Source organism: Chelonus insularis, unplaced genomic scaffold, assembly GCF_013357705.1.
Source record: "Chelonus insularis isolate UGA/USDA-ARS -01 unplaced genomic scaffold, ASM1335770v1 contig_131_pilon, whole genome shotgun sequence".
In the NCBI taxonomy this organism is placed as follows: Eukaryota; Metazoa; Arthropoda; class Insecta; order Hymenoptera; family Braconidae; genus Chelonus; species Chelonus insularis.
In genome coordinates, this window is record NW_023276372.1 from 522,510 (window position 1) to 546,011 (window position 23,502).

A 23,502-nucleotide genomic window follows, 5' to 3' on the forward strand; every position below is an offset into this window, starting at 1 on the left:
AATTTTATAACAAATTTCTTAATATATAAAAACAATATTTATTATGAAATCAATTTAAAAATAATATTTACAATTTTTTATGTAATTGATTCTCTTGTTGATGCCTTTTCTTTTAATTCCCAACAAGATTCCCAAAATTGACTTAATCTATTATCACGATTTAAACAAAAATGTTTAAAATCTTGGATTATTTTTTTTTGAAACATTTCATCGCCAGCTGATGTTGAGAGTGATTTCCATTTTCGACTTATCATATGATTCCATGACCAAAGAAAGCCCATCTGATAAAAATCAATGGAAATAGTAAAAAATAGTTATATTTTATAGTTAATTAAACCAAAATAATTACTCTTCGATCCATGCTGAAATCATCCTTGTTTTTTCCACTAACATGTCTGGTAATGTAAGCTTCATGAGGACTCGGTTGATCAGGATGAACTGGATATCGCTTTTGTCCAGTATTTCTTCTTACAATATTGGTTCCTGTCCTTGGCCGGGGTTTTGGAGATGTAGTGGTAGGAAGTAAGATAAAAACATTTCCAGTAACATGAACATATTGATGATCATGTTCTGAACTTTCAGCTAAACACGGTATAAAGCCAAATCTTTGAAGAATAGCCTCTTGAAAGAGAAATAATCTTCGTGCGTATGTATCTTCATGAAATTCTATCAAAAAAGAATTCTTTCATAATGAAAAAAATTAATGTTTGAAAACTTATTCACTTGTAAACAGCTAACCTTCAAAAAGATATTGTTTATTAACCATGAGACATTCAGTATTTAATGGTATAAAAATTGGACCTCTTAAAGGATCACTTTTTAAGGTATATGGTAATGCCAATAAATCACTTGGAATTGGTACCATTTGTATTCCACTAAATTGAGCTTTTCGTTGCCATACCATTAACTAGAGATAAAAAAAAAAGGATTCATTTTTCAATTTCATTGAGTAATTGTTGTAATGATAAACTATGACATACCAAATCATTTATTATACACCCTGAAGAAGCAATCCACTGAACAACTAATTCGTAAGCGTGATCAGCTTTAAATTTTGATTGATATCGTAAATGTCCCCATTCAATTCTATCACTTTTATTATATAAATCTACATCAAGATGCGTGTGTTTAAATGGGGGTGATGAAACTATAAAAAATATTATTGTTTTAAAATTTATTATTAGATTAACTGGAAGAATATTTTATAAAAAACTTAAGAACCTCTCCAGTCTGTTTCATTTGTTCCTTTAATAACATCCAAGTCATCACGAAGAAACGCTGGAATGTTGGATTCATCGATTGTTTCGCAATTGCCTATTGGTATTGGAGACGTTGTATTTGATAAGGAAATATGAGATGATAATTGACACCAATCTTTTGGTGGTTCCATTTCTACTTCAACCCATTCATTTTCAAAACTTTGTAAATCTCCTAATGGTAAAGAATGTTCTGTAAAAATCAACAATATGTTAAAATACAATTATATTTCTCTATTGAAAGTAAAATACCTTTTTGTCCATCTCTATCTTGGATAATATAATATAAATAGAAGCCAAAAACGAAAGGTTTCGTAAAATCTCCAGAGGCGTGACAAATTAGCTTGTCGGAAATCATGCTCTAGAATCATAATTATGAATAAATTTACAAAATTATATTATATGGTTAAACATATTTTAAATATTACCTGCATTATTGCAATAGCCTTTTTTACAGCCACTCCACCTTCTATGTGATTATTTAACCATTGTACAGCATCAGCACTTACAAAAGTTTGACTAGGTAGTACTGGATGTGGTGTCAAAAATCCAATTCCATGTTGAGGATGTTTTAATACTTCTAAAATTTCGATATTTGATGCATTACTTTTAAGTTTCATTATTTCGGCATTCGAACTGAAAAAGATTTTAATATTCATCATTAAAAAACAAATAACCTAAAATTAAAAAATAATGATAATTACTTTTCTTCATTGTTTTCCGAATGGTCTTGCTGTGGCTGCTCTAAAGACAAAGGTAAAACAGCTTCACTTGCTGGTGATACTCGGCCTCTATCCATAACTTTGGATCCAGATCTAGTAATAAGAAAAATTGATATTAAATATCTTTTTTCTATCGATGAAATAATACTAATATATAAAATTTGTAATTATATACGTTATTTTAATAAAAAAGCAATTAAGTGCAAATTGAAGAGTGCTATGCTGTTTGATACAGTATTTGATAAGAAAGACAAACCTGCTTGGTAAGAAGCGAGGAGAGTCGAGACATGTGCGGGCAACTATAGGTGAAATCACATGCTTTTCCTGTACAGGAAAATTCATTCATTCGTTCATTTACTAATTAAAAAGGAACATTATTTAATTAAAGTAAATGACAAAAATTTATATACATTAAAAGATATTTAAAAAGTCATTAGTAAATGCTGATAATTTAATACATTAATTAATTAAAGCAAACATAAAACATATGCAAACAATATTTATAACTGTGCACCCAATTTCATAGATCCAAGCCATTTTAGAAATTTTCTCTAAAGTTTAGAATACACAAATTAATACAAAAATAATGTTCAAAATAATACTAACTTCCAGGAATTAAAAAATGAGTTTCAAACAAAAGCAAGATTACTAAGGTAATTGTTGTTAAGAATAACTAATGTAATATAAAAATAAATTAATATAGACAATTATTGATTAATAAAAATTGTAGATTGTGAACTAGCTTACAGTGAGAGAAAAAAATAACTGAAAAGATAAAAAAAAAAAAGAGAAAAATGGTATAAAAATGCTGGGGATACAAAAAGCTTCAGTGTAAATGCTCCGACAAAAACTGGAGGCCAACTGAAAAAAAATCAAACCTTGGTCTTGGTTTTTCGGGTAATCTATTGCTTCCCAAGCGTTCTCTAAACGGTGAACTTCCAACAAGATTTGTCTGTAAATTTTATGAGAAGAAAATTAAATAATCAGAAGTACAATTAACAATCAACACAAATAATACTGACAGCAAACTGTTATCGAATGTAGTTAAACAAATAATTAAAATAACGACAATTATTCAATGAAAATAAAGTAAAACACTCATGGAAAAATATATATTAATTTGATGCAACATTTATGGCGAAGTTAAGAACTATATTAGTACAACACCTAGCTAGCATTAAAATAAAACAATAATATATAAAACAACAATTATTGATATTTTTATTATCGATATTATTATTATTATTGTTAATGAAAGTTCAAATTATTACGTGGAAAATTTGTATAAATTATGTAACGTTTAAACTCAATAATCAAAATGCAAACTATTAATTTCAATATTAACTATTCATATAATCAATAATAATAATCATAATAAAATACTAAAAATCAGTTATTTTATTTTTATTCGTCTGTTCATGTAAATATTTTATTCCAAGATAATTTTAAAGATGTTCTGAAAAATTTTTGTAAATTAATATTTAGAAATTAGAATATACTAATTAGAAAAATAGTGAAGGTGGACCGATTATACTGGGAAGTGAAGTACCTGGTTAGTGAGGAATATCAGACTTGTGCTGTGTCTACGTCTGGTCAGGTGCGATGCAGGATCTCTCGAGGGTACGGCATTTAAAGCTGTTGGGCTCTGAAACATATCATGCTCTCTACCGTTTCCCAACTAACTATGTAGTTCTTGTATCTACTTTTGCTAATTATAAATTCATCAAGAATTTTTGTAAAAATAATTAAAATAATCAGGAAAAAATTTAAATACAAAACTATAGTTAAATAAATTAAATTAGTAAAAAAAATTATAATAGTAAGTACTGTTTAAAATGAACGAGTATTACTCTAGGACTTTTGAAAAAATTCCGATTAAATTCCTGTATCAAAGAAGTGATTAAAAATATTTTTTTAAAAAGTAAAAAATTTCATAACTAATGGGTGTGCGATCAAAATTATTATATAAATTGAGCAAAAGTTTGTAGCACTTTTTACAGCCCAAATTATTTAATCAATCATGCACGTAATGGTATGTTACATGGTGCTAGTGATATCTGCAAAAATCAAAAAATTCAAAAAAAATAAAACCAATCAGTTATCTAAATAATTTAACGCTCAAGACAAAATTCGATAAACAGTTGCAAATATAGTTATTTAGTATTTTTTGATATAATATTTTACCCAATTTTTATTTGGATTAGGTCGACGAATTTTATTCAAATAATTTTCGATGAATCGCAAAAAACCATCCATGTATTGAGATTGTTCTGTTGAAGTTGGAGGTACATAAACATCACATCTTGGAGATCCTTCAATTATTTTACGAGTTCCAGAATTATTAGCTGGCAATAAGAACATCCGAAATCTCCAGTATTTTAATGCCTGGATAAATAGATATTTTAACGGTTATTGATTAACTATTTACTAATTAATAGTATGCTCAATTTATTAATACATAAATATTTAATATTACCTCAACTAAGGAAAAATCAGTGTCACCTCTGGTACAAATATAATGATCTAAATAATTCCAGTTGTAATTTTCAAGTTTTTCTGTTGTAAATGATACCCAAGATACTTCATAAGTATCATGATGAGGAGCATGAAACCGATAGCGATAATGAATATTGAAAGGAGGATATGGGTGTCTAGAACGATCAAATATTATAAACAATAAAAAAAATTACAATAGATGAAATTTTACGGCTTTACCTTGGACGATACCTAGTGACTGTTATACAATTTCCACATAAAGATATTTTATGAAATATTCTACCGATACTTAATAAATATTCTTCTTTTGGTTCTGAATCAGTTTGCCTTCCACGCATAACAGAACTCACATGTAATTTGATATTGTTATTTGATTTAGCAAATTTATTTTTGTCATTTGATGGCAAAATTATTAATTGAAAACCCTAAAAATAATGACGAAGTTTTCAAAATCATCATAAAAATATTTAAAAAATAGATATACCATCCAATACTCACTTGGGCTAGCCTTTGGGATACAAGTTCTTTAAAAACTTCAGCTGTTGTTAATGGTTTTTTATAAATTGCTCGTTGTTGTGCAAAATCTGCATTTACATCATCTGGGAGAAGATTATAATCAGAAACAACATAGTCATTTTGAAGAGCTCGTTTATCAGGAAAATAATCAGTTGTGATAGGTAAACAAGCTGGTATAGTTAATGATTTCCAATCAACTCCTGTAGACATTTAATAAAAAAATTAATATCTAAGTTAATTGGTAGTAACAAAACAATATGATAACTACTGTTCCAAAATTTATGCGGTAATGCAAATAGAATCTACTCCCAAGTGCGATTTCTACTTCTAGAAATTTAAACGTGGATGTGAAAAATTAGCATTTTCTAACTTTACTTCAATATGATAATCTGTATATTATTTAATTAAGTACTATTAATATATTTATAAGCATTTATTACGTGGCGTGTTTGTAAAGAAATAAAAATGATACAGAGTGGAAAATACAAATACAAATAAATTTAATGGAAGACATGCAGCAAATGCAGCTATAAAAGCATATGTGTAATAACATTAAAGTATTTTGAGTGTAGAAAGAAAATGGTGATAAGAGTGTGCGTGAATTTTAATTGTTTTTCATAGAAAGAGAAAGAATACCATAACCCTTTTTTTAAGTTGTATATTTTCTCTAACCTATGATCGCTGTAACAATTGACATCAAAGTTGCACACATCACAGACGTTATTATGCCCAGCGTTGTATCCCGATAATACGAATGATAGCATGAAAATAAATCCAATACAATTATTATATTTGTAGATATAAAATATTTTTTATTAATATCAAAACCATAGTAAAAGAAAATGAAAATACTAATTCCCTGTGATTAGAAAGAGAAGTCAGTTTTGGATTTAAAAGATTACTAAATAAAATTTTTATTTAGAAATTTCAGAAAAAAAAACATTAAAAGATAGTTATAAAAAATAATTTTAATTTTTTAAAAAATTTGCAAAAAGTATTATAAATAGTTGAAAGTAAATAATTTTTAAAAGAAAAAAAACATTGATTAGAGCATGATGATCGTCTTGTTGTTTGAGCAAATATATGCTAACTACTCTAGTTGAAAAAAAAAATTTCTAATAATTAAATCGGTAACAATGGAGAGTTACATTATTTAATATCACTGTAATATTTTTAGATATTAAGGAAATTTGTTCAATAAAAAAAATTTTGTTAGCTAATGTTGCTACATAGTTAAAAATAATTCAGCACCGTTTTCCTAACGTATAAATTACATGGACAAGCTGAAATGATTTTTAAAAAATATATATCTGATCAATTGTAGAAAGCCACTAGCGAATCTTGAGTCAATGTACTTTACTTTTAAAAATAAAAAAATCTTATCTGTTTGGTATTTTTCAAAACTCATAGAGTAATGAATTGTAAAAAGAGAACTTTCTGTTATATCATGATTGATCAATGATCATGCACATGAAATGACTGAGTACTTGATTATGAAACATCGAATGATTTGGCTTTCTTTCATATGATAGCCAAAACTGGTTATTATTCTGATTCATGAATTTTACAAATGAAAAATTGCGATTTCGTTTGGCTATTATGTTTATAAGCGTTTTGCCAACCTGTCGTAAGAGCTGGAGTCCACTCTTGTTCGCCAGTGGCACCCCACAGTAGTGTCAAACTTTTATTAACACGTGGTAATACGTAATGGCCATTTTTGTCTCCAGGTTGATTCAATCGTTGGGATTTTGCCTTTGTATCTGTTGATAAACTTATAGCTGCTATGTTCTACCTTAATATCTAGTGAATAATCAACTAATATTTTTAATCAAAAACTTACGATCCTGGAATCCTATTTGTGATGTTGATCTGGATATTGAATCTGATGTAGATGTTAAACCACACTCAATAGGAGAACTTGTTGTTGAGCTGGTGTTCATGGTTGGGTCTGATTTTGATTGAGCTGGAACTGCTTGATAGTGATGTTGTTGAATCAGCACTCCTGTTGGTCCTAAATAATCATTTTTTTAATATAATCGAAAATTTTTTATGTAGACTTTTCTTACCTTTGGGAAAAATGTGAGTCCATCGGCGTCTGTTACTGGTTAACTTAATCGTTACATGTGATGGATCAAAAGGATTTATAAGTGCTCGACCAGGTCGAGGCAATATTGGTTGAATCGAAGTAGTAGGGCTTCCTGCACTTCCAACCACTGGGCGGAATGGTGGAGATATTTCATTGTCAGTAGATTCACTTTTTACTGGTGTTTTTGCTTGGACTATAGTGGTGATATATTTTTATTAAAGACTTATTATTGCCTTTAAATATATGGCAGGTAATAAAAAAATACCATTAGATTCTTCAGTTGAGTCATTTCTTGTTACATCATCTGCTCGACAAGGTATTGTAATTGCAGCACTACGAATTCCACTTACTGGTGGTGAATGAGAATCTGATTGAAAATGATGAATATCTGGATCTGATAATTTACGTTTTAGAAGTTTTAAGGCTTGAGCATTATTATGAGTCTCCATACAGGCAACACTCGTTTTTTTTGTTCGTACAGAACCTCTGAAAATTGAATTTATAAATCTCATAAAATCAATTTACAAATGAAAAAATAATTTTAAATGGTACTGAATAAAGATATTACTTGGTTGAGTGAATAGTAGGTAATTGAAAAACTTGTGCATCATAAGCATCGTAATCAAAAAGAGTATTATGCAATTCTCTTGGATCTTCTTGAATAAGTTTATTTGTTTTGCACAGTAACTTTTCATTATCTGTAGATGATTTTGTTACTTTTTGAGGTAGTTTAATCCGTGGAATGAACGTTGAGTAAGGAATTTTTTTATTTGTTGAATAGAAGCTCAAATTAATCCAGTGAGGCATACTATAGTCATCAGGAACTTTAATAGATGTGTCTTTATTATGAAACTATAATTTGACATTATTCGTAATAAGTAGCATTTAATACCTGATAATGAAATCAATAAAACTATAAAATACCTTTAATAAGGGAACTGCATGCAGTGGTTGCTCTCCAACACAAACTAAATCGCTTCCAACACCATTGTCAATTATTCTCTGTTTTGTCACATTCGTCAATTCTCTATCAACTTCAAACACTCCTACTCCTGGTGTTATAACGACTGATAACTGTCCTGTTCTATCAAAGCTTCGGTCTAAGTAATGTTTTTCAAACACTGTGAAAATAATATTTGAATAATTATAAAAAATTTTTCTGTAAATAATTTTTCATATTTGCAAATTTATTATTATACCATTAAGAGACATGTTAAGAACTTCTAAGAAGTTTCCTTGAGCTGCTGTAGAGTTTGTAGCTTCTGGAATAGTAATCCCAGGCTTTTGATGATAATTTAAGACAATATTACGATAATCAGTAAAAAGTTTACGTAGTTGTACTAATACATTACTCCAATCTTCAAAACGCTCATTTTGGACGGCAACTCGATAGAAATCTTCATAAAACCTACCCCTATAATCTTGTTGGAGACATTCTCTCATATGATTGGGAAATTCTTCGAGAGTATTAGCATTATAAAAAGTTCTTGAAAATAATACTATTGTTACTTCATGATTGCTACCATTTTTTTTCCATTTTTGAAAAAGGTCGGCTAAGAAACTATTAACTGCCTTTTCAAAATATAAATCTCCATGAATATCAAAATCCCACATTTCACAGCTCATTTGGATAAAAAGATAGACCATACTTGTTGATGACCGAAAAACAACTTTTGTATCATCTGTTATAACTCCACAAGCAACACGATCACCTTGTGACCACATTTCGTGAACCTGACATCTAATTGACTCGGCACAAAAAACGATTTTTTTATTCATATAAACACAAGTATTTACAAGACTATTTTTCAACCTCCACATTTCACTTCTTCCCATATATTGATCCTTAAAAGTTAATTCGATAGAGTCGAGTGCTACATCATCAGGATTAACAATATTCATGTAGACATCAGCGTAGGTTCGAAGTTGAAACATTTGTGCTACATTATTTTCAACGCTAATTGTTTCACGACCCTGTAAATCTTCCTTAAATGAAGTGACTTGAAGGAGTAAACGGCTAAACTCATCTTCAGGATGATAAATTTCAACAACATCACCTGTCTTTATTCCAGGATAATCTTTTGGATTAATTATTAAATCATCACCACTATAATTTTTTTGGTGAACTATTAGCTTAAATAATTTCATGTTTTCTATTTAGTTAATGATTAATATTTACATGTGTTATTAAATAATTATGCTTTATTTTAGGAAAGAAAAAACTGCTCTTTTTCGATTTTGTACATGTTTCGAAGGTTAAACCCTGACCAGAGAAGACAGTTAACTTATGTGTAGCGCTGTAATTCTCATTTCAATTGTCTTTTAGTAGCCAATAACCAAAAAAATGATTTCCAATTTCGACCAGTAGAGTATTTAAAGTATGTTCAGGACAACCTAACTTGTGAACAAGGTTAGAATCAACATTGTTAAAAAAGTCTAAGATTAGTGATTTGAAGAAATCAAAAATTAAAAAATGCCGTATAAAATATTTAATTAACGACAGTAAAGTGTTGTTTCTTATATTACACATATCAGAAAATAATAAAGTAAGGGAAGAAATGTGTTTTTCCAAAAATCCTTATTTACTTTTCAACATTATAAATAGAAGATTAACTATTAATATTCGACGTTTACGGTAACTTTATCAGAATAATGAGAAATGCGTTCCAAGGGTTTGCTGCTATTTCTTATTTGTTTAGTAGGAAGCACTGTTTTATTTATTGCAGTTAGTTTTCAACGTCCTTCCATCCAAAATTTGGTCACCGAAACTCATAAACAGTTGAAAAACTTTCAGGTAATTATTTTATCAATTAAGTTGATACTTAATCAACATGATAATAATTACTATTTTTTTTCACAGGAAAACTTGAAAGACGTTGAAGAAAAACGATTTGTAACCGATTCAAAATTTTTGGCATTGCTCGGGCTTGACAGACAACAATTCACAACAATAAGCTTACCGAATTCACAAAATGTAACTATTGTCACATTAATTAGACCAGGAATGGAATTGAATATATATGGATTTATCAAAAATGTCAGTCATTTTTTGCCAACTAATAATATTGTTGTATATGCAGTGTCTTTGAATGAAGACGCGTTATTTAATTTACGAGCTAGTTGTAATTCTACTAAATGTAATGTGATTCAATTTGATTTAAATGATTTTCCTAATCATGCCGAAGATGATAGATTACACGTCTATCGGCCTCTAGTCATTCAGGTAAGAAGGATTTAAATTCAAATATTTTTGATTAAAATGTTCATACCAATATCATTTATTTGAAAAGTTGACATAACATGTTTTCCATTGCAGGCAGCATTAAATACTTTAGGTAATATATTATATATGGACTCTAACGTACGATTAAATAATACTGATATTTCAAAATATCTTTTACCAAAATATGGAGTATTAACGTGGCAAACTAAGCATGCAATTAGTACTTTAACTCATCCTAAAATGTATGAATACTTTCGAGCTTCAGCTGAAAGTTTTTTCTTTCTTCCATTAATTCGAGCATCGCACATTATAATAAAAAATACAAGAGAAATAAAAGAAAATATTATGTTACCTTGGGTTCAATGTGCATTGACAAGAGATTGTATTTGTCCAATAGGTTTGTAATTTAAATTATAAATAAAAAAAAAAAAAAAACTATTAAAAAATTATTATTAATCTATAATTATTTCAGGTGCTCAATCTGTAGGATGTCGGTTCAATAAGAAACCTCAATATCGCTACTCTGGCTGTCATTCTTATGATACATCTGCATTGAATATTGTCCTAGGACTTTACTTCAATTTTGATGAATCAAAGTACATTATTCAGGAACGTGAATCGTATTTCACAAAGATTCAATCCGAAGAAATTACCGAAGAGTATCTATCAACTACAAGACAGAATAATGCCACTGAATCAAATACTAAAAACATGATATTAGTAGAACGATAAATTCCATAAGTTTAAGATTTATTTAATAATGTTTTGAAACCAAGGATAATTACTATTAGTAAAATTTAACTATAAATAAAATCTTTGATAGTAATAATTCAACTTCAGTGTCTGATTCTGTTTTTTGATACCTATTGAGTGATGGGTCTTTGAAAAAAAAGTTTTTTTTCTTTATTTAAGTAGAATGAATATTTTTTTTAATTGGTCAAAACATCATTAAATTTTAAGTTACTTGAACTTAATTATATTAATTAGTATATTTTTTTAAAACAATTGTCGCTTTAAATGTATGTGTATAATTGGTACTAATATTTAAATATTTTTTAAATTTATTTTCAATTTATTTACGATTGTACTATGAAATTAGTAACATCCGTTGTATGTATAATTATATCAAAATATTGAAATTGGTATTATACACATGGAAATTTTTTTATACATGAGTACGTTACATATTTTATAATTGATAATTTAATTTATTGTGAGTAATGAAACATTTGAAAAGCTTTCTTATTGTTTAATTAGATAAATTCCTAATTAAGGTTAAATAGTAATGGCCAGTACTGAAAAGATTGACAGCTTGGATTTAAATCATTGGAAATTATGCAATAAAGATAATAGTTTTGTATTGACAAAAACTTCGAGTGCATTATTAGATACTGCTAGAATACATTCATCAAAAAATGACATATTTGATAGCCAAATTAGGTAATTTAAAATATTTTATTTTATTTTGATATGTTTAAGTAGTCAAGAAAGTGCTAAAAAATCACATTTCAGTTCAAGATCGTCAAAAAGCTCACAAATTCGATGTATTAATCCAGCAATATACGTAGAACCATTAAATGTACTGAAATCTGGAATATATGAAGATGATTTTTCTCAAAAAAAGTCTAATTCTGTTGACTTAAATACTGAAATATCAAATACTCATGCTGGTAGTAACCTATGTTCTTCATTTAATACTTATCGTTGCGGATCTTTAATACCTTCAGAGTCTTTTAAGACATCATCATCGAATAAATCGAAATCACTTCATACAATAGAACGTCGCTGTAAAATTGATGATCAATCTGTAAATTCTGTTGATTGTGACCAACCTGAAGTTCAAAGGTTTTGAATCAGTTATATAAATTTCTTTTTTCCCGAAATTCTCTCTAATTTATTCTTGTATTTTTATGTAAGGTATTCCTTGAATGGGAATAAAATAATTAAAATTTCAACATCTTTATCTAACTGCACATTATCACAACATGAAAGTGGTAATTCTGTATCTAAGAAACAAGCCTATAATGAGTGGATAAAAAAGAAGAAGTTGGATATTCTTCGAAAAAAGAAGGAAGCTAATGAATTAGAGTTACAAAAAAAAATAGATGAGGAAAGATTGAAACAAGAAAAAGAAGAAAAAGAAAAATTAGACAATCATAATTTTTTAGTTTGGATTGAAAGAAAAAGAAAAGAAAATATGCATAAACGGATGATTGCTAAGAAAGAATTTGAATTAAAACGTCAAATTGAAGAATTGGAAGCAAAAACTGCTATTGCTAAAGAAATATATCTTAAACAATGGTATATAAAAAAAGAAAGAGAAAGAAAAGGTATTATCTAATTTTTTACATTGATAGAGTTTGTTTTTATTCGTATGTACGTATTATTATTTAATTCGGAAAATAATGTAATAGCCCAAAAGAGAAATGAAGAATTAAAAATGCAACAATTTGCGGAAGAACGTCAGAAAAAACTTGAAGAAAGTTCAAAAGCTTTCAAAACTTGGCGAGAAAAAACAAAAAATAGACCTAGACCTGCAACTCAAGGACTTTTGCGTTAGTTTATTATTTATTATATTGTTTGTTATCAAATCATTGAACCCAAGTAAAATTAATATTTATCAACATTTATAGCTCATCAACAGGCAAAACCTAGATATATTAATCCAATTCCTTGGGTAGTTGATCAAGGTTCTTCCGAAATCAATGAGAGTCAAATAATAAATAACGAAACTACGCCGAACCCAGTGAAAAATAATATTACAAAATCAATTGTACAAAAATAACATATTTGCAGATATCAGAAAGAAATTAATGGTTTTTCTTAAACATATTTTTATTCAGTTTATTAACCAATATATTGATAAATTAAAATATTTTTTTAACTATTCAATATATCAATATGAATATTTTTACTCCAATATCTATTAAATTTCGTAAAAAATATTTTTTCATTTAGCCATTGTTTGCTCTTCATCCTGAAGTCTTTCTATATCCGTTTTATTCATAAAATAATAAGAAGGCTGTCGCGATTTCTGGATAAAAATTTTTTTGATTAAATAAATAGTGTTTTAAATTCATTTTCTTATAACTAAACATTTATATAAATGATTTGCTGTTTTCCTACTTACTAAGTCTTTATGTACTCTTTTTGCTCCGGCATTTATTAAAATATTGCTCAATGTTTCTACAGATGGTACGCCCATTGCATAATGGAGTGCTGTTCTTTCAAGCTAATAAAATGAATATAATTGTTAGTATTTTTAACAGTAATAATTAAAATGTAACTTTTAATTCTTAAACACATATTATTTTCACACTGCTAAATGAGCTAAATTTGATGTAAATATGAAAATATGTATGTAACACATACGTTATCGCCAATTCGAAGCGTTCCCCGATAATTTGTTGAAATATATTCAACGATCTCCACATGTTCACACAATATTGCAATATGAAGTGAACATCTTCCAAGAGTATTTTTACCAATAGCAAAAAGAGTTCCACCTCCACCATTGGATTCGAAAATTTTTTTTGCCGCCTCTAGATCTCCTCTTCGAATGGCACGATGAAGTTTTTCTTGTTGTGTCTGGATAGTTGATTTTTTTAAAATTAGAATCAGAATAATTTTTCTGAATGAATTACTTTTTTACATACCACATATTTTGGGATTGATTGTAAAAATTGGACAGTAGATTCACGATTTCGTTCAGCTGCAACATCAATGATATTTACACCACCATCTTCAGTATCCAAAATATGATCATAGCCTTCCAACAAGAGTTCAACTAATTTTTCAGTTTCCCCTAAAACAGAATCATTAATAATAAAGATGCATAAACTCCGATGCATTTACTTCGAAATTTATTTTTTAATAACAATTTAATACCTCTTGCTGCTAAATAAACCACATAACGATCAATATCATCAACATTTTCTTGAAAGTTAGCATCTTCAGCTACATCTCGAGCTGTTCGATATAACTCATCTCGATAGCCAATATTTACTTGACGTTCTTGTAAGATATTAAATAATCCATCTTTGGGATGTGTTCGAATAGCTGAGAAGTGAATTATTGTTTGACCATGTTCATCCTAACATAAATATGAATTATATTATTTTTTATCAATCATTGCCATCATCATGCTTTGAGTTTTACACGCAATAGTTAGACGTTTACTCATTATATCGATTAAAACTTCATTCAAATGACTCATACTTAATCATTGAAATGACATGAATCAGAACTTTCATCAACATTTATCAATCGATAAATTGACCTGTATGACTGAATAAAAAAAATTTTACCCTATTTGTGGTATTAAATGCTGACTCAGGAGCATTAGACTCAGGACTTCGTGGATATCCGGCGTCGTCTTCTTCATCACTTTGATGTTCATCATTATTTGATTCATAATTTTCTTGTCTAGATTCAGGTATGATCAAAACATCACTTTTCTGTAGTATTGCAAAACAGAAATATTTTGTTATTAATCATTTTTTTGTTTATTATTTAATTTAATTTAAGTTTGCAAAAAAGTAAATACTACCTCTGAGGGGAATTCTTCTTGTTCAGTTGCAAAATTATTCAAATAAGTTGCTAAATAAGTCACAGGATTTTTTGGCCTTTTATGTGCTACTTCAGTTAATCCTTTTATTAAAGGAGTACCTAAAGCTGTTAAATAAAGTCAATCAGATCTGATACATATAAATAAGATGAATAGATATAATTTTAATAAGTTTATAAAATGATTAACTTACACGATGCTAAATATCGTCCTTCTTCTTCACGAAATATTGGCAAACTTGTGCTATGGATGTCTGAAAAATAAATGATAACTTGTATAGATCTATATGATAACAGATATAGATTTACAAAGTATACAAAAAAGAAAATTATTGTATGCAATTCTACTGATATGTGAAATTTACATTTTAATTAAATTTAAAGTTAAGCATTCGTTATCTATGATTATGATTAAATGAAAAAAATTTAACCGTAGATGCATTATCAATACATGCTTAAAGATAAAAGATTAAGATTGTTATAAAGAAATTATTTTTATTATCAATATGATGCGTGTATTAAAGTCAACTAAGCTTCTGACCTATTTTCTATTGAATTATCATACATAGCAAAGTGAATTAAAAAATAACAGGTAAATGTTGGAAAGATATGTGCACTGTTTATCATCATGTGTATTTATACAGTGCAAAACATTTAGAAGCATCGTTTGATTGTTATTGTAGATAATACGATTATAGTGAACGAATAATTTTATTCATTTATTTACTAACCCAAAGTTTCCAGTAGGTTTTCCAGTAGCTTATGATTCGCGAAGATGTTTTAATTATTTTTGGCTAATAAATTGCTATGTCGATTTTCAATTTAAAAATTGAAGTTAATTGAAATTGATTCAAAAAATGTTCACACATCTTTCCAACGATATTAATATACTTAAGCTAACAGACTTACTCATTTATAAATACATTAAGCAGTATTTACATAAACATATTATAATAACGAATACATTCTTAGCTGGAATACGTGGGAATTGAGCATTAGCTTTTGATAAAATATCACAGGATATTGTTATTGTATTACTGAATTATATATTACTCCATTTAATAGAATTTTGTTATCAAAAATGTTTTTTATCAAATAAGATCTATGAATTAATTATTACGTTATATATAATTTAAAAATACAAATTTGTTTTCATTTTTCTTCATGTCGATAAATAGTTAAAAATATATTTATTCAATTTTTGAATTACCGTTTAAATTTACGACTTGATGATTTTTTTTTACGAAATATGTTAGCAAAAATTGAAGTAATATTCATAGAGTTTGTTATTACTATTTCTTTCTCTAATTTCAAAATATTAACTATTGCTCGAATAAAGTCTTGTAATGTTTGTAATTCAGTAATACTAAGACACTGTTGGTTACTAATTTTCCAGGTATCAGTTCTCATTGTTTCAACTGGTTTTAATCCTCTAACAATACATAGATGTTTTAAATTTTCTGGTTTTTTAGATAATCCAGATAATTTAGCCACTACTGTAATGTGTAAAGTATTTCCGACAGAAGAAGGCCGAGCGCTTAAAAATCCAAATTTAGGGTGTCTTTTAAAAGCTAACTTTTGATCTAGAATAGTTAAAATTTTTGCTATTCTCACATAAGTTTTGCCTATCTGTCCGGGTTTAGATTCTTCAGTACAAGCAATAATTCTTATATGATCATGGACATTAACCCACACTGCAACATCTCCCGCAGCAGCAACATACACTCCACGTCCGTAAGGCCAATGTTTACCATGAAGACGTTTTTCATTACTCATTTCTGTTTCATTTATGGGAGTTAAAAGTCCCGCAGCTTCTAATCTAACTCTTATATTACTTGGTCGCTCTAAAACTTCATTCAAAGTATAGTAGTTTCCTGCTTCGTCTTCACTAGATCCCTCTGCCATAATTACTGACATTTCATTACTCATTAATATTCCAGTAATTCGCTTTTCTGTTTCTTCCAGTTGATTGATTGTTAATGTTAATGGAAGAGAAAAATTTTCCAAATTACGACACGCATCAATAGTAGCTGCTGATATATATTTTCCAGATGGATCAATATCGTAGGATGCAATTGCATGAATGTTTTCCTGGAAATTTTCATTTTCATCTTTGGTACCGATATCACTGAAGAAACAGGGATAATATTGATCCGGTAATTCTCCCGTTGTTGTAACACAGTGCAGATTTCTAATATAAGGATCTAAAAATTCAGCAAAAACTACATAGCATTCATAATCAGGAGCAACTACAATTTCTTCGAAATGATCATCCATATCGATGAAAGATCTATTACTATAGGCACTGTCAAGAGTTCTACTATTTTGGGAATTTGAATGATATTTTTGCAATGATGGCCAAATCACGTCAAAGAGATTGTGGTCCATGCGAGTCACACGGTGCTTAATGAGGTCAAAGATAGGTCGTTTGAGACAACGACTCAGCATTGTACCAGCAGTTGCTGATGGAGTATTTGGCACTGAATTCCTCCGAGTACTTGCTAGTAGTCGAAAGCATCTCTCGAGAACTGCCAATGTGTCTGCTTCGTTTAGATCTCGACGTGATGAATAAACGTCACCGCCAGGAACTATATTTGTTATTAAAAGTATAATTTATATCATTACAAAATTATTGTCAGACCGAAATTACGACTAAGAGAATGATTTCCTAAATTCTAAATTTATTTATAAGAAAACAAAAAATGATGAACGACATTTTTAAAATCAAACTTAAAGCGTGATTGTGTTCTGTGCGACATGTCCTGTGATGTTGTAAAACCAATTTCAAGTTAGTATTAAAATTTTTTTGTTATTTTCGTTTATCACTTTTTTTGTATTAAAAAAAATTAATTGTACCTTTATCTGCAAGCATTTCATCAGCAAGTTCTTCTCGTTCACCGAAGTCACGAAGAAGGCGTTTGTGCGACAGATCATCTTGATGTTCTTTATAATAATCAGCTTTTTGTTCAAACTATTAAATCAATTTATTAAAATTTTATTTTTTCTTTTGTTATTGTAGAAAATAATAAAAAAAAAAAAAAAACTTACATTGTCTTTTATTAATGGATTTGCACCTAGATGTAAAAGAAGATTATAATAATGTCCATTATCAGCAAGTGTAGCAGCATAGTGTAATGGAGTTCTCCCATCGATATCAACAGCATGAACTGTCTCGGGAAATCGTCCAGCTAGATATCTATAGAATTCATTTAATTAAAGTGACTCATTTAAAATATAAAATGAATTCTAAGTCCACCCGAACCTTATGATTGCTGTGTGGCCAAAAATAACAGCAACATGAAGAGGAGTTGCACCATGCGGAGAAACACTATCCCGTGCAATGGCAAATTTACGACGATCGAGGGCATTTTGAAGACCTCTAAGATTTCCTTCTCTTGCGGCAATATGAACCGCATTTATTTTTCCCTTATAATTTAAATGACATTTGATTTGATCATTAATTTTTTAAAAATATCATATAATAAATAACATACCACGTAAGATGAAACATTATCGATAAATGCTTGAAGTTCAGGATTACCCGATTGACGGCCAATAAGACGTCTGCCTTCTCCATTTAATACTAATGCTGCTAGCTGTTCCATGTTGCCGTTTACCAGTAAGTTTTCGACTTCCGGATCGTCAAGCATGATGCCTTCGGTTAAATCTGCTTCTGGCAATTCTTCATGTTCACCAATAATAACCTGAACACAAGGAGAAAATACAATACGCGCATGTACATTGGCGAAATCGATATGAGTGTATTTAATCTTATGCGACGATCTTTTATACGTGTATATCGACCGGATAGTGCACGTTCATGTAGACAAATGTAGTTATAGAGAATGTATGATATGTATGGAATGCTTTGAGTCAATGTTGATAAAAGGTATATTCTGCGGGTAGTCCACTGAATAGATTATTATTATTATTTATTTGAATATTTTGTTTATTTGAAAATATTTTTGAATTTATTAAGAATAAATATATACGGATAAACGTGATTATCGGGTGCAGATATTATCACACCTGGTCCTCGTTGCTTCTTGTTTCATCAACGCCAGAATCTCCAGTGCTGAGCCCTTTGTTTTCTTCATCATCCTCTTCTAGATTTTTGTTTTCATTGTCTTCGGGTTCTGAATTTTTTTCTTTCGTTTCCAACTCTTCTTCCTCATTTTTCTCATGATTTTCAACTACTTCCTCATCGTCTTCTTCGTCATCAGAATGATCTTCCACAGCTTCTTCATGATTTTCATGAATACCCGTGTCACCTACAACTACTTCATCTTCTTCATCATTTGTTTGTTCTTCTTCTGCTACAACGTTATCTTTTCTCTCCTCTGCGTCAATTTCTGGATTTTCGTTATTACGTTCAACGTTATCATTCTTCAATTCCTGTATAAATATCATCTACAATTTTTTACTTTGCCCTCTTTGTTTACTCAAAAATTCCAAACCACAAAATCACCCAACAAATTTACAACAATAAAATACAATTAATTTCCACTACAATAAAAATTTTTACAATGTAACCATAATTATTTTTATTATCGTTTCGTTTCAATAAAAATTTAATTGAAATTTTATTTTCATGCATGCATATATCATACCCCAAAAACCATATCTGAGCTTTCCTCAGTCTTCATAGGACTTTCGGCACTACCGAAAGCACTGTCGTCTTCAGTTATAGTAACATCAGTAGTATCATTTCCTTCAGTATTGGAAACATCAGCAATATCTTCAGAACTATCAGAAACTGGAGGACGACGTTTTTTTGGTGCCTTCGTTAAAGAATCAGCTGTTTCCAGAATTTTCCAATCCCAATTTTTTGGATAATTCGTACCAGATACTCTAGGTGCATCAGGTATTCTCATTAGGGTCGATATGTCAATATCACCGGGTCGGTTTTTGTAGAAAGCAGCTGCTTTTTGTTTCTGTAATAATATTGATACCAATATCTCACACCCGTATTGAATTTCTATTTTTATGTGAACATTATCGTGACTTACGCTATCCAGTTTGCTTTCATCTGCTCCGTATTCTACCAAAAGATCATACATAGCACCACTGTCCTTCAAAGCTGCAGCATAATGTAATGGAGTTTTGCCATCATTGTCTGTTGCAGTTACAATAACTGAATATCTTTGTACTATTTCTTTGGCTATATCTATATGTCCTAGTCCTACAGCCTAAATGAATCATTTATATATTATTTATCGATTAATTTGCTTGAAAAATAATTTCTTACCTTATGTAAAATAGTCAATCCATTACTATCTTTAGCACTGAGAATTATTGGTGAAACTGGATCTTCTATTTTCTTTAAAAATGTGTCTATATCATTTTTTACTACTGCACTGTGAATTTGTTTTATCGACACCTAAAATTATTCATTAGGTAATAATTCTTCTTAGCAGGAAAACTTATATTAATTTCTTTAAATTAAAAATTACCATAATAAAAGGAACTGCTTCAAGAAATTTTCGAATTTTAGGGTTGTTACTAATTTCTCTTTGAAGTTTTGAACCGTGACCTTCCCAAATAACTTGTTGTAATTTCCCAATATCACGATTGTGAATCCAAATTCGTATATTTGATGGTTTAAAATCCAATGCTGTAACATTTCAATAATTTATTTATGTGTTTGATTTATATATTATTTTAGTTAAGTAAATTAGATTAATTATTTAATTTAAGGAATTCATTCAATTAAATAAATTATTCAATAGAATAATACTTATTTTTAAAATTGAATTTCCTAAATGTCTATATCTTTTTTTCTATACTATACATTATATTAAAATAATTTTTTGTGGGTCACTACAATTAGCATCGATCAGTTAATATTTTTCTTACAAATAATGACTTTGTTCAATTGATTAAGGCCGTGTACGTAATATATATTTTGTAGATTCATTCGTTTTAACGAATCGATTGAATCGTAGGAGAAAATAGGAAAGAATAAGGAAATTGCCCTTCAACCGAGTTGAAACTTCGTTGAGTTATTGAACGAAGCAACTTACAGTTTATAAAGAATTTACACTATATCGATTTCGTGGGGTCATTGGGAACGTGTTTCTGGGTTCGTAGTTCATAGAATCGAGTGTATATCTATTATTATGGGCAGTAAATGACAGTTTGGTTGACATGAAGGACAATTTTATTGGGTCATTGTGAAAAAATCTGGAGTAGTTCAAAGTTAAAAATTTGATAATAAGTTTTAATATAAATACTCAACTTACTTTCACTCTTGCCATTGCTATGTTTCTTCTCATTCATTTTTCCTGATTGTGGCAATTCTATTTCTGAAGGATGACTCAAATAATAAGCAGCAGGATGACCTTTTTTATCACAAATACTTGCGTCGCACCCTCCTCGAATAAGGAAATCCCAAATCGTTTCAGGATCTTTGCAAGAGCTGCAGTAGTGTAATGCTGTTCTTCCTTCCTATAAAAAATTTTCACAATTATTATTGAATAGAAATAAAAAAAGAAGAATCAAATGATTGTAAGTGATTATGAAGAATATTTACTGATAGAATAATAGCTTGTGTCATCTACATCACGAGCCTTTATGAAAAGAGGATTGAAAAAAAAATTTATTTCTATATTACACTGCGATAACTATTCGTGTCTACAACAAACTAGATGTTCACGACGAATGGAAATATTGTAGACGAATATCCGGCGTTTGTCGAAATAACATCTAGCTTCCGTTGGGGTAAAGGATTACTTTAGACACGAAATCTTTTTGTACAGAGGGGAGAAAACAGGTGGTTTACACTTGGTGATTATGAATGTCACGCGAACCTTAATTTAATGGAGACAGTCTCCCAATATATGTATAAATAAAATAATTGTTTTCCAACAAGTACTATTATATAAATTTTAACACGCAATCGTTACATGACTATATAAAAATCTAAGTGACAATTTAATGATAAATTCAATTACCCGATCCTCCTGTTTGGCAGTATTTGGATAGTTGTGAATCAGCCACTCTACTATATCTGGATGATCATAATAAACGGCTTTATGAAGTAATGGTATTCCTGATGAATCCTTGGCAACAGCATATTTTTTTTTAGGTTCTTCTAGAATTTTTTTTTTCACTTCAGATAAAGATCCTCTAGTAACAGCATCATGAATGGCATTTATTTTAGTCTACGAACAAATTTTTAGTCATGTATTATATTTTTTTATTTTGCTTCATTCTTTTAATATAATGAAGAATACACATATTATATACTACCAAGTAATTTGGAAGTCCTTTGAGAAATACTCTTGTTTTTATATCTGGTGATTGCTCTCCTAGTAAACGCGTACCCCGACCTTCTAATACAATATTTTCGAGTTTCTCCAGCTCACCACGCATCAACCACGTTTTTACTGCGCTTTGACTCATTTGCAGATCTAGACAATAAAATTATTATGAAATTAAATCCAGTACATGACATGATTTATACAAAGTTGGTGTAGGTCATGAAGTCGAATTGAAGAACCTGCATTAATTAAATACAAATGCTGCATAAAAGTATAATAAAAAAAAAGATATAATTGGTTTTTAAATTAATACACGAATTTCATTGTTGTTCTTTTTTTTTATGAATTGTTTGCGCAATTATACATGCATGCAATTTAATATTTCTCGTAAAGCGGAAAAGTCTCTTGTTCAATAAAATCAAGTTTAAAATAATTATCTTGTGCAATATATTGACCACTATGGCTTAGTGATAAATGAATAAAAAATTTATAACACGATAAAGTTAAATAAACAAATAAAATAATTATCATTTATTCATGTTAACTACCTTATTTTAAAGATGATATTGAAAAATCGTAACATTCGATAATGTTGTGACTAAAGTAGATGTTCACAATGAAAGAATAACTGACATCGCTTCGTAGAAAAAAAGTGCGTATTTGAATTCGGTTACAGGCAGCAAACTAGTTGATGTACTTTGCTTATGAACGTTCCACGTGGAATAATAGCTTGTCAGTTATATGAGGACGTTAACGCGCGTGTCTCCTAGTATAGGGTGTCTACCTATACAAGCATCAATTTGAATAAATATTCATGAATACATTGGACTTTTTTTCCAGAAAATTGTTATTATTTTCCACAATAAATAATTCCGTGTAACAAATTTTAATATATTATCTTATTATTCAAAATGGGTAATATTTATTTGTAAACATTTTAAGATTTAATCGTTACAATTTTGACAAATTTAATCAGCTGATTTTTTAATTGAGGCTAAGGTTAGAAGCTCTAATTATTTCAGGGCTTTAGTAACATGATCGATGGAGAATTTTAATATTTTAAAAAGAAAAAACAAAACTAATATGACCTGTTGTAATTTCTATTTATTATAAATGAATAGCATGACATTTAATAAACAACTTTGTGTCACAAACATGTATGCAAAAGAAAAAAAATTCCAGAGTATTTTTTAATCATTTATATTTCAATGAAATACTTATAAAATACTAATTTTTCGTAGTATTCAATTAAATGGACATCAATAAAAACGAAAATTAATTTATTATAATTAGTAAGTAAAATAAAATAATAGGATTTTAATTAAAATTCATTATTTTCTAAATCATAACTTTTATTAAAATGATTGATAACTTT

General features: G+C 28.8%; 5 protein-coding genes across 12 annotated transcripts; 2 read left to right on the plus strand and 3 right to left on the minus strand.

Annotated features, from left to right (window-relative positions):
- Positions 1-18: 18 nt before the first annotated feature.
- Iml1 (GATOR complex protein Iml1) lies at positions 19-9,433 on the minus strand. Of its 7 annotated transcripts, none has more exons than XM_035095082.1 (22): positions 8,276-9,432; positions 8,001-8,197; positions 7,645-7,928; positions 7,342-7,562; positions 7,057-7,269; positions 6,831-7,001; positions 6,613-6,750; positions 5,663-5,671; positions 4,973-5,190; positions 4,694-4,899; positions 4,455-4,629; positions 4,163-4,363; positions 3,528-3,623; positions 2,857-2,930; positions 1,961-2,071; positions 1,685-1,892; positions 1,509-1,617; positions 1,222-1,449; positions 981-1,147; positions 739-907; positions 350-666; positions 19-281 (listed from the first exon to the last, which is right to left on the minus strand). In XM_035095082.1, exons 1-22 carry the CDS (start codon positions 9,222-9,224, stop codon positions 78-80), a joined length of 4,665 nt encoding a protein of 1,554 aa, XP_034950973.1. In that variant the 5' UTR covers positions 9,225-9,432; the 3' UTR covers positions 19-77. The 7 variants fall into 7 exon arrangements, with proteins under 7 accessions (XP_034950973.1, XP_034950974.1, XP_034950979.1 ...); XM_035095083.1 differs by lacking the exon at positions 2,857-2,930 and adding an exon at positions 2,235-2,302 and having other exon boundaries at positions 8,276-9,392; XM_035095088.1 differs by lacking the exon at positions 6,613-6,750.
- LOC118074134 (uncharacterized) lies at positions 9,428-11,196 on the plus strand. The gene is made up of 4 exons (XM_035095093.1): positions 9,428-9,870; positions 9,937-10,299; positions 10,393-10,696; positions 10,772-11,196. Exons 1-4 carry the CDS (start codon positions 9,736-9,738, stop codon positions 11,029-11,031), a joined length of 1,062 nt encoding a protein of 353 aa, XP_034950984.1. The 5' UTR covers positions 9,428-9,735; the 3' UTR covers positions 11,032-11,196.
- Positions 11,197-11,227: 31 nt separating this feature from the next.
- Positions 11,228-13,525, plus strand: LOC118074133 (coiled-coil domain-containing protein 34). Its single transcript, XM_035095092.1, has 6 exons — positions 11,228-11,474; positions 11,557-11,739; positions 11,812-12,144; positions 12,217-12,629; positions 12,714-12,854; positions 12,933-13,525. The coding sequence occupies exons 2-6, from the start codon at positions 11,585-11,587 to the stop codon at positions 13,082-13,084; spliced, it is 1,194 nt and encodes a 397-aa protein (XP_034950983.1). The 5' UTR covers positions 11,228-11,474; positions 11,557-11,584; the 3' UTR covers positions 13,085-13,525.
- LOC118074132 (uncharacterized) lies at positions 13,157-22,831 on the minus strand. Of its 2 annotated transcripts, XM_035095090.1 has the most exons (21): positions 22,676-22,831; positions 22,117-22,277; positions 21,819-22,028; positions 21,108-21,312; positions 20,319-20,479; positions 20,114-20,245; positions 19,875-20,054; positions 19,476-19,799; positions 18,895-19,260; positions 18,360-18,569; positions 18,128-18,291; positions 17,914-18,061; positions 17,722-17,836; positions 15,060-15,119; positions 14,849-14,973; positions 14,607-14,756; positions 14,188-14,392; positions 13,956-14,104; positions 13,672-13,887; positions 13,430-13,531; positions 13,157-13,333 (listed from the first exon to the last, which is right to left on the minus strand). In XM_035095090.1, the coding sequence occupies exons 2-21, from the start codon at positions 22,267-22,269 to the stop codon at positions 13,250-13,252; spliced, it is 3,459 nt and encodes a 1,152-aa protein (XP_034950981.1). In that variant the 5' UTR covers positions 22,270-22,277; positions 22,676-22,831; the 3' UTR covers positions 13,157-13,249. The 2 variants fall into 2 exon arrangements, with proteins under 2 accessions (XP_034950981.1, XP_034950982.1); XM_035095091.1 differs by lacking the exons at positions 21,819-22,028; positions 22,117-22,277; positions 22,676-22,831 and adding an exon at positions 21,398-21,512.
- LOC118074163 (arginine kinase Met e 2) lies at positions 16,072-17,407 on the minus strand. Its single transcript, XM_035095151.1, has 2 exons — positions 17,163-17,407; positions 16,072-17,114 (listed from the first exon to the last, which is right to left on the minus strand). Exons 1-2 carry the CDS (start codon positions 17,311-17,313, stop codon positions 16,072-16,074), a joined length of 1,194 nt encoding a protein of 397 aa, XP_034951042.1. The 5' UTR covers positions 17,314-17,407.
- Positions 22,832-23,502: the final 671 nt, after the last annotated feature.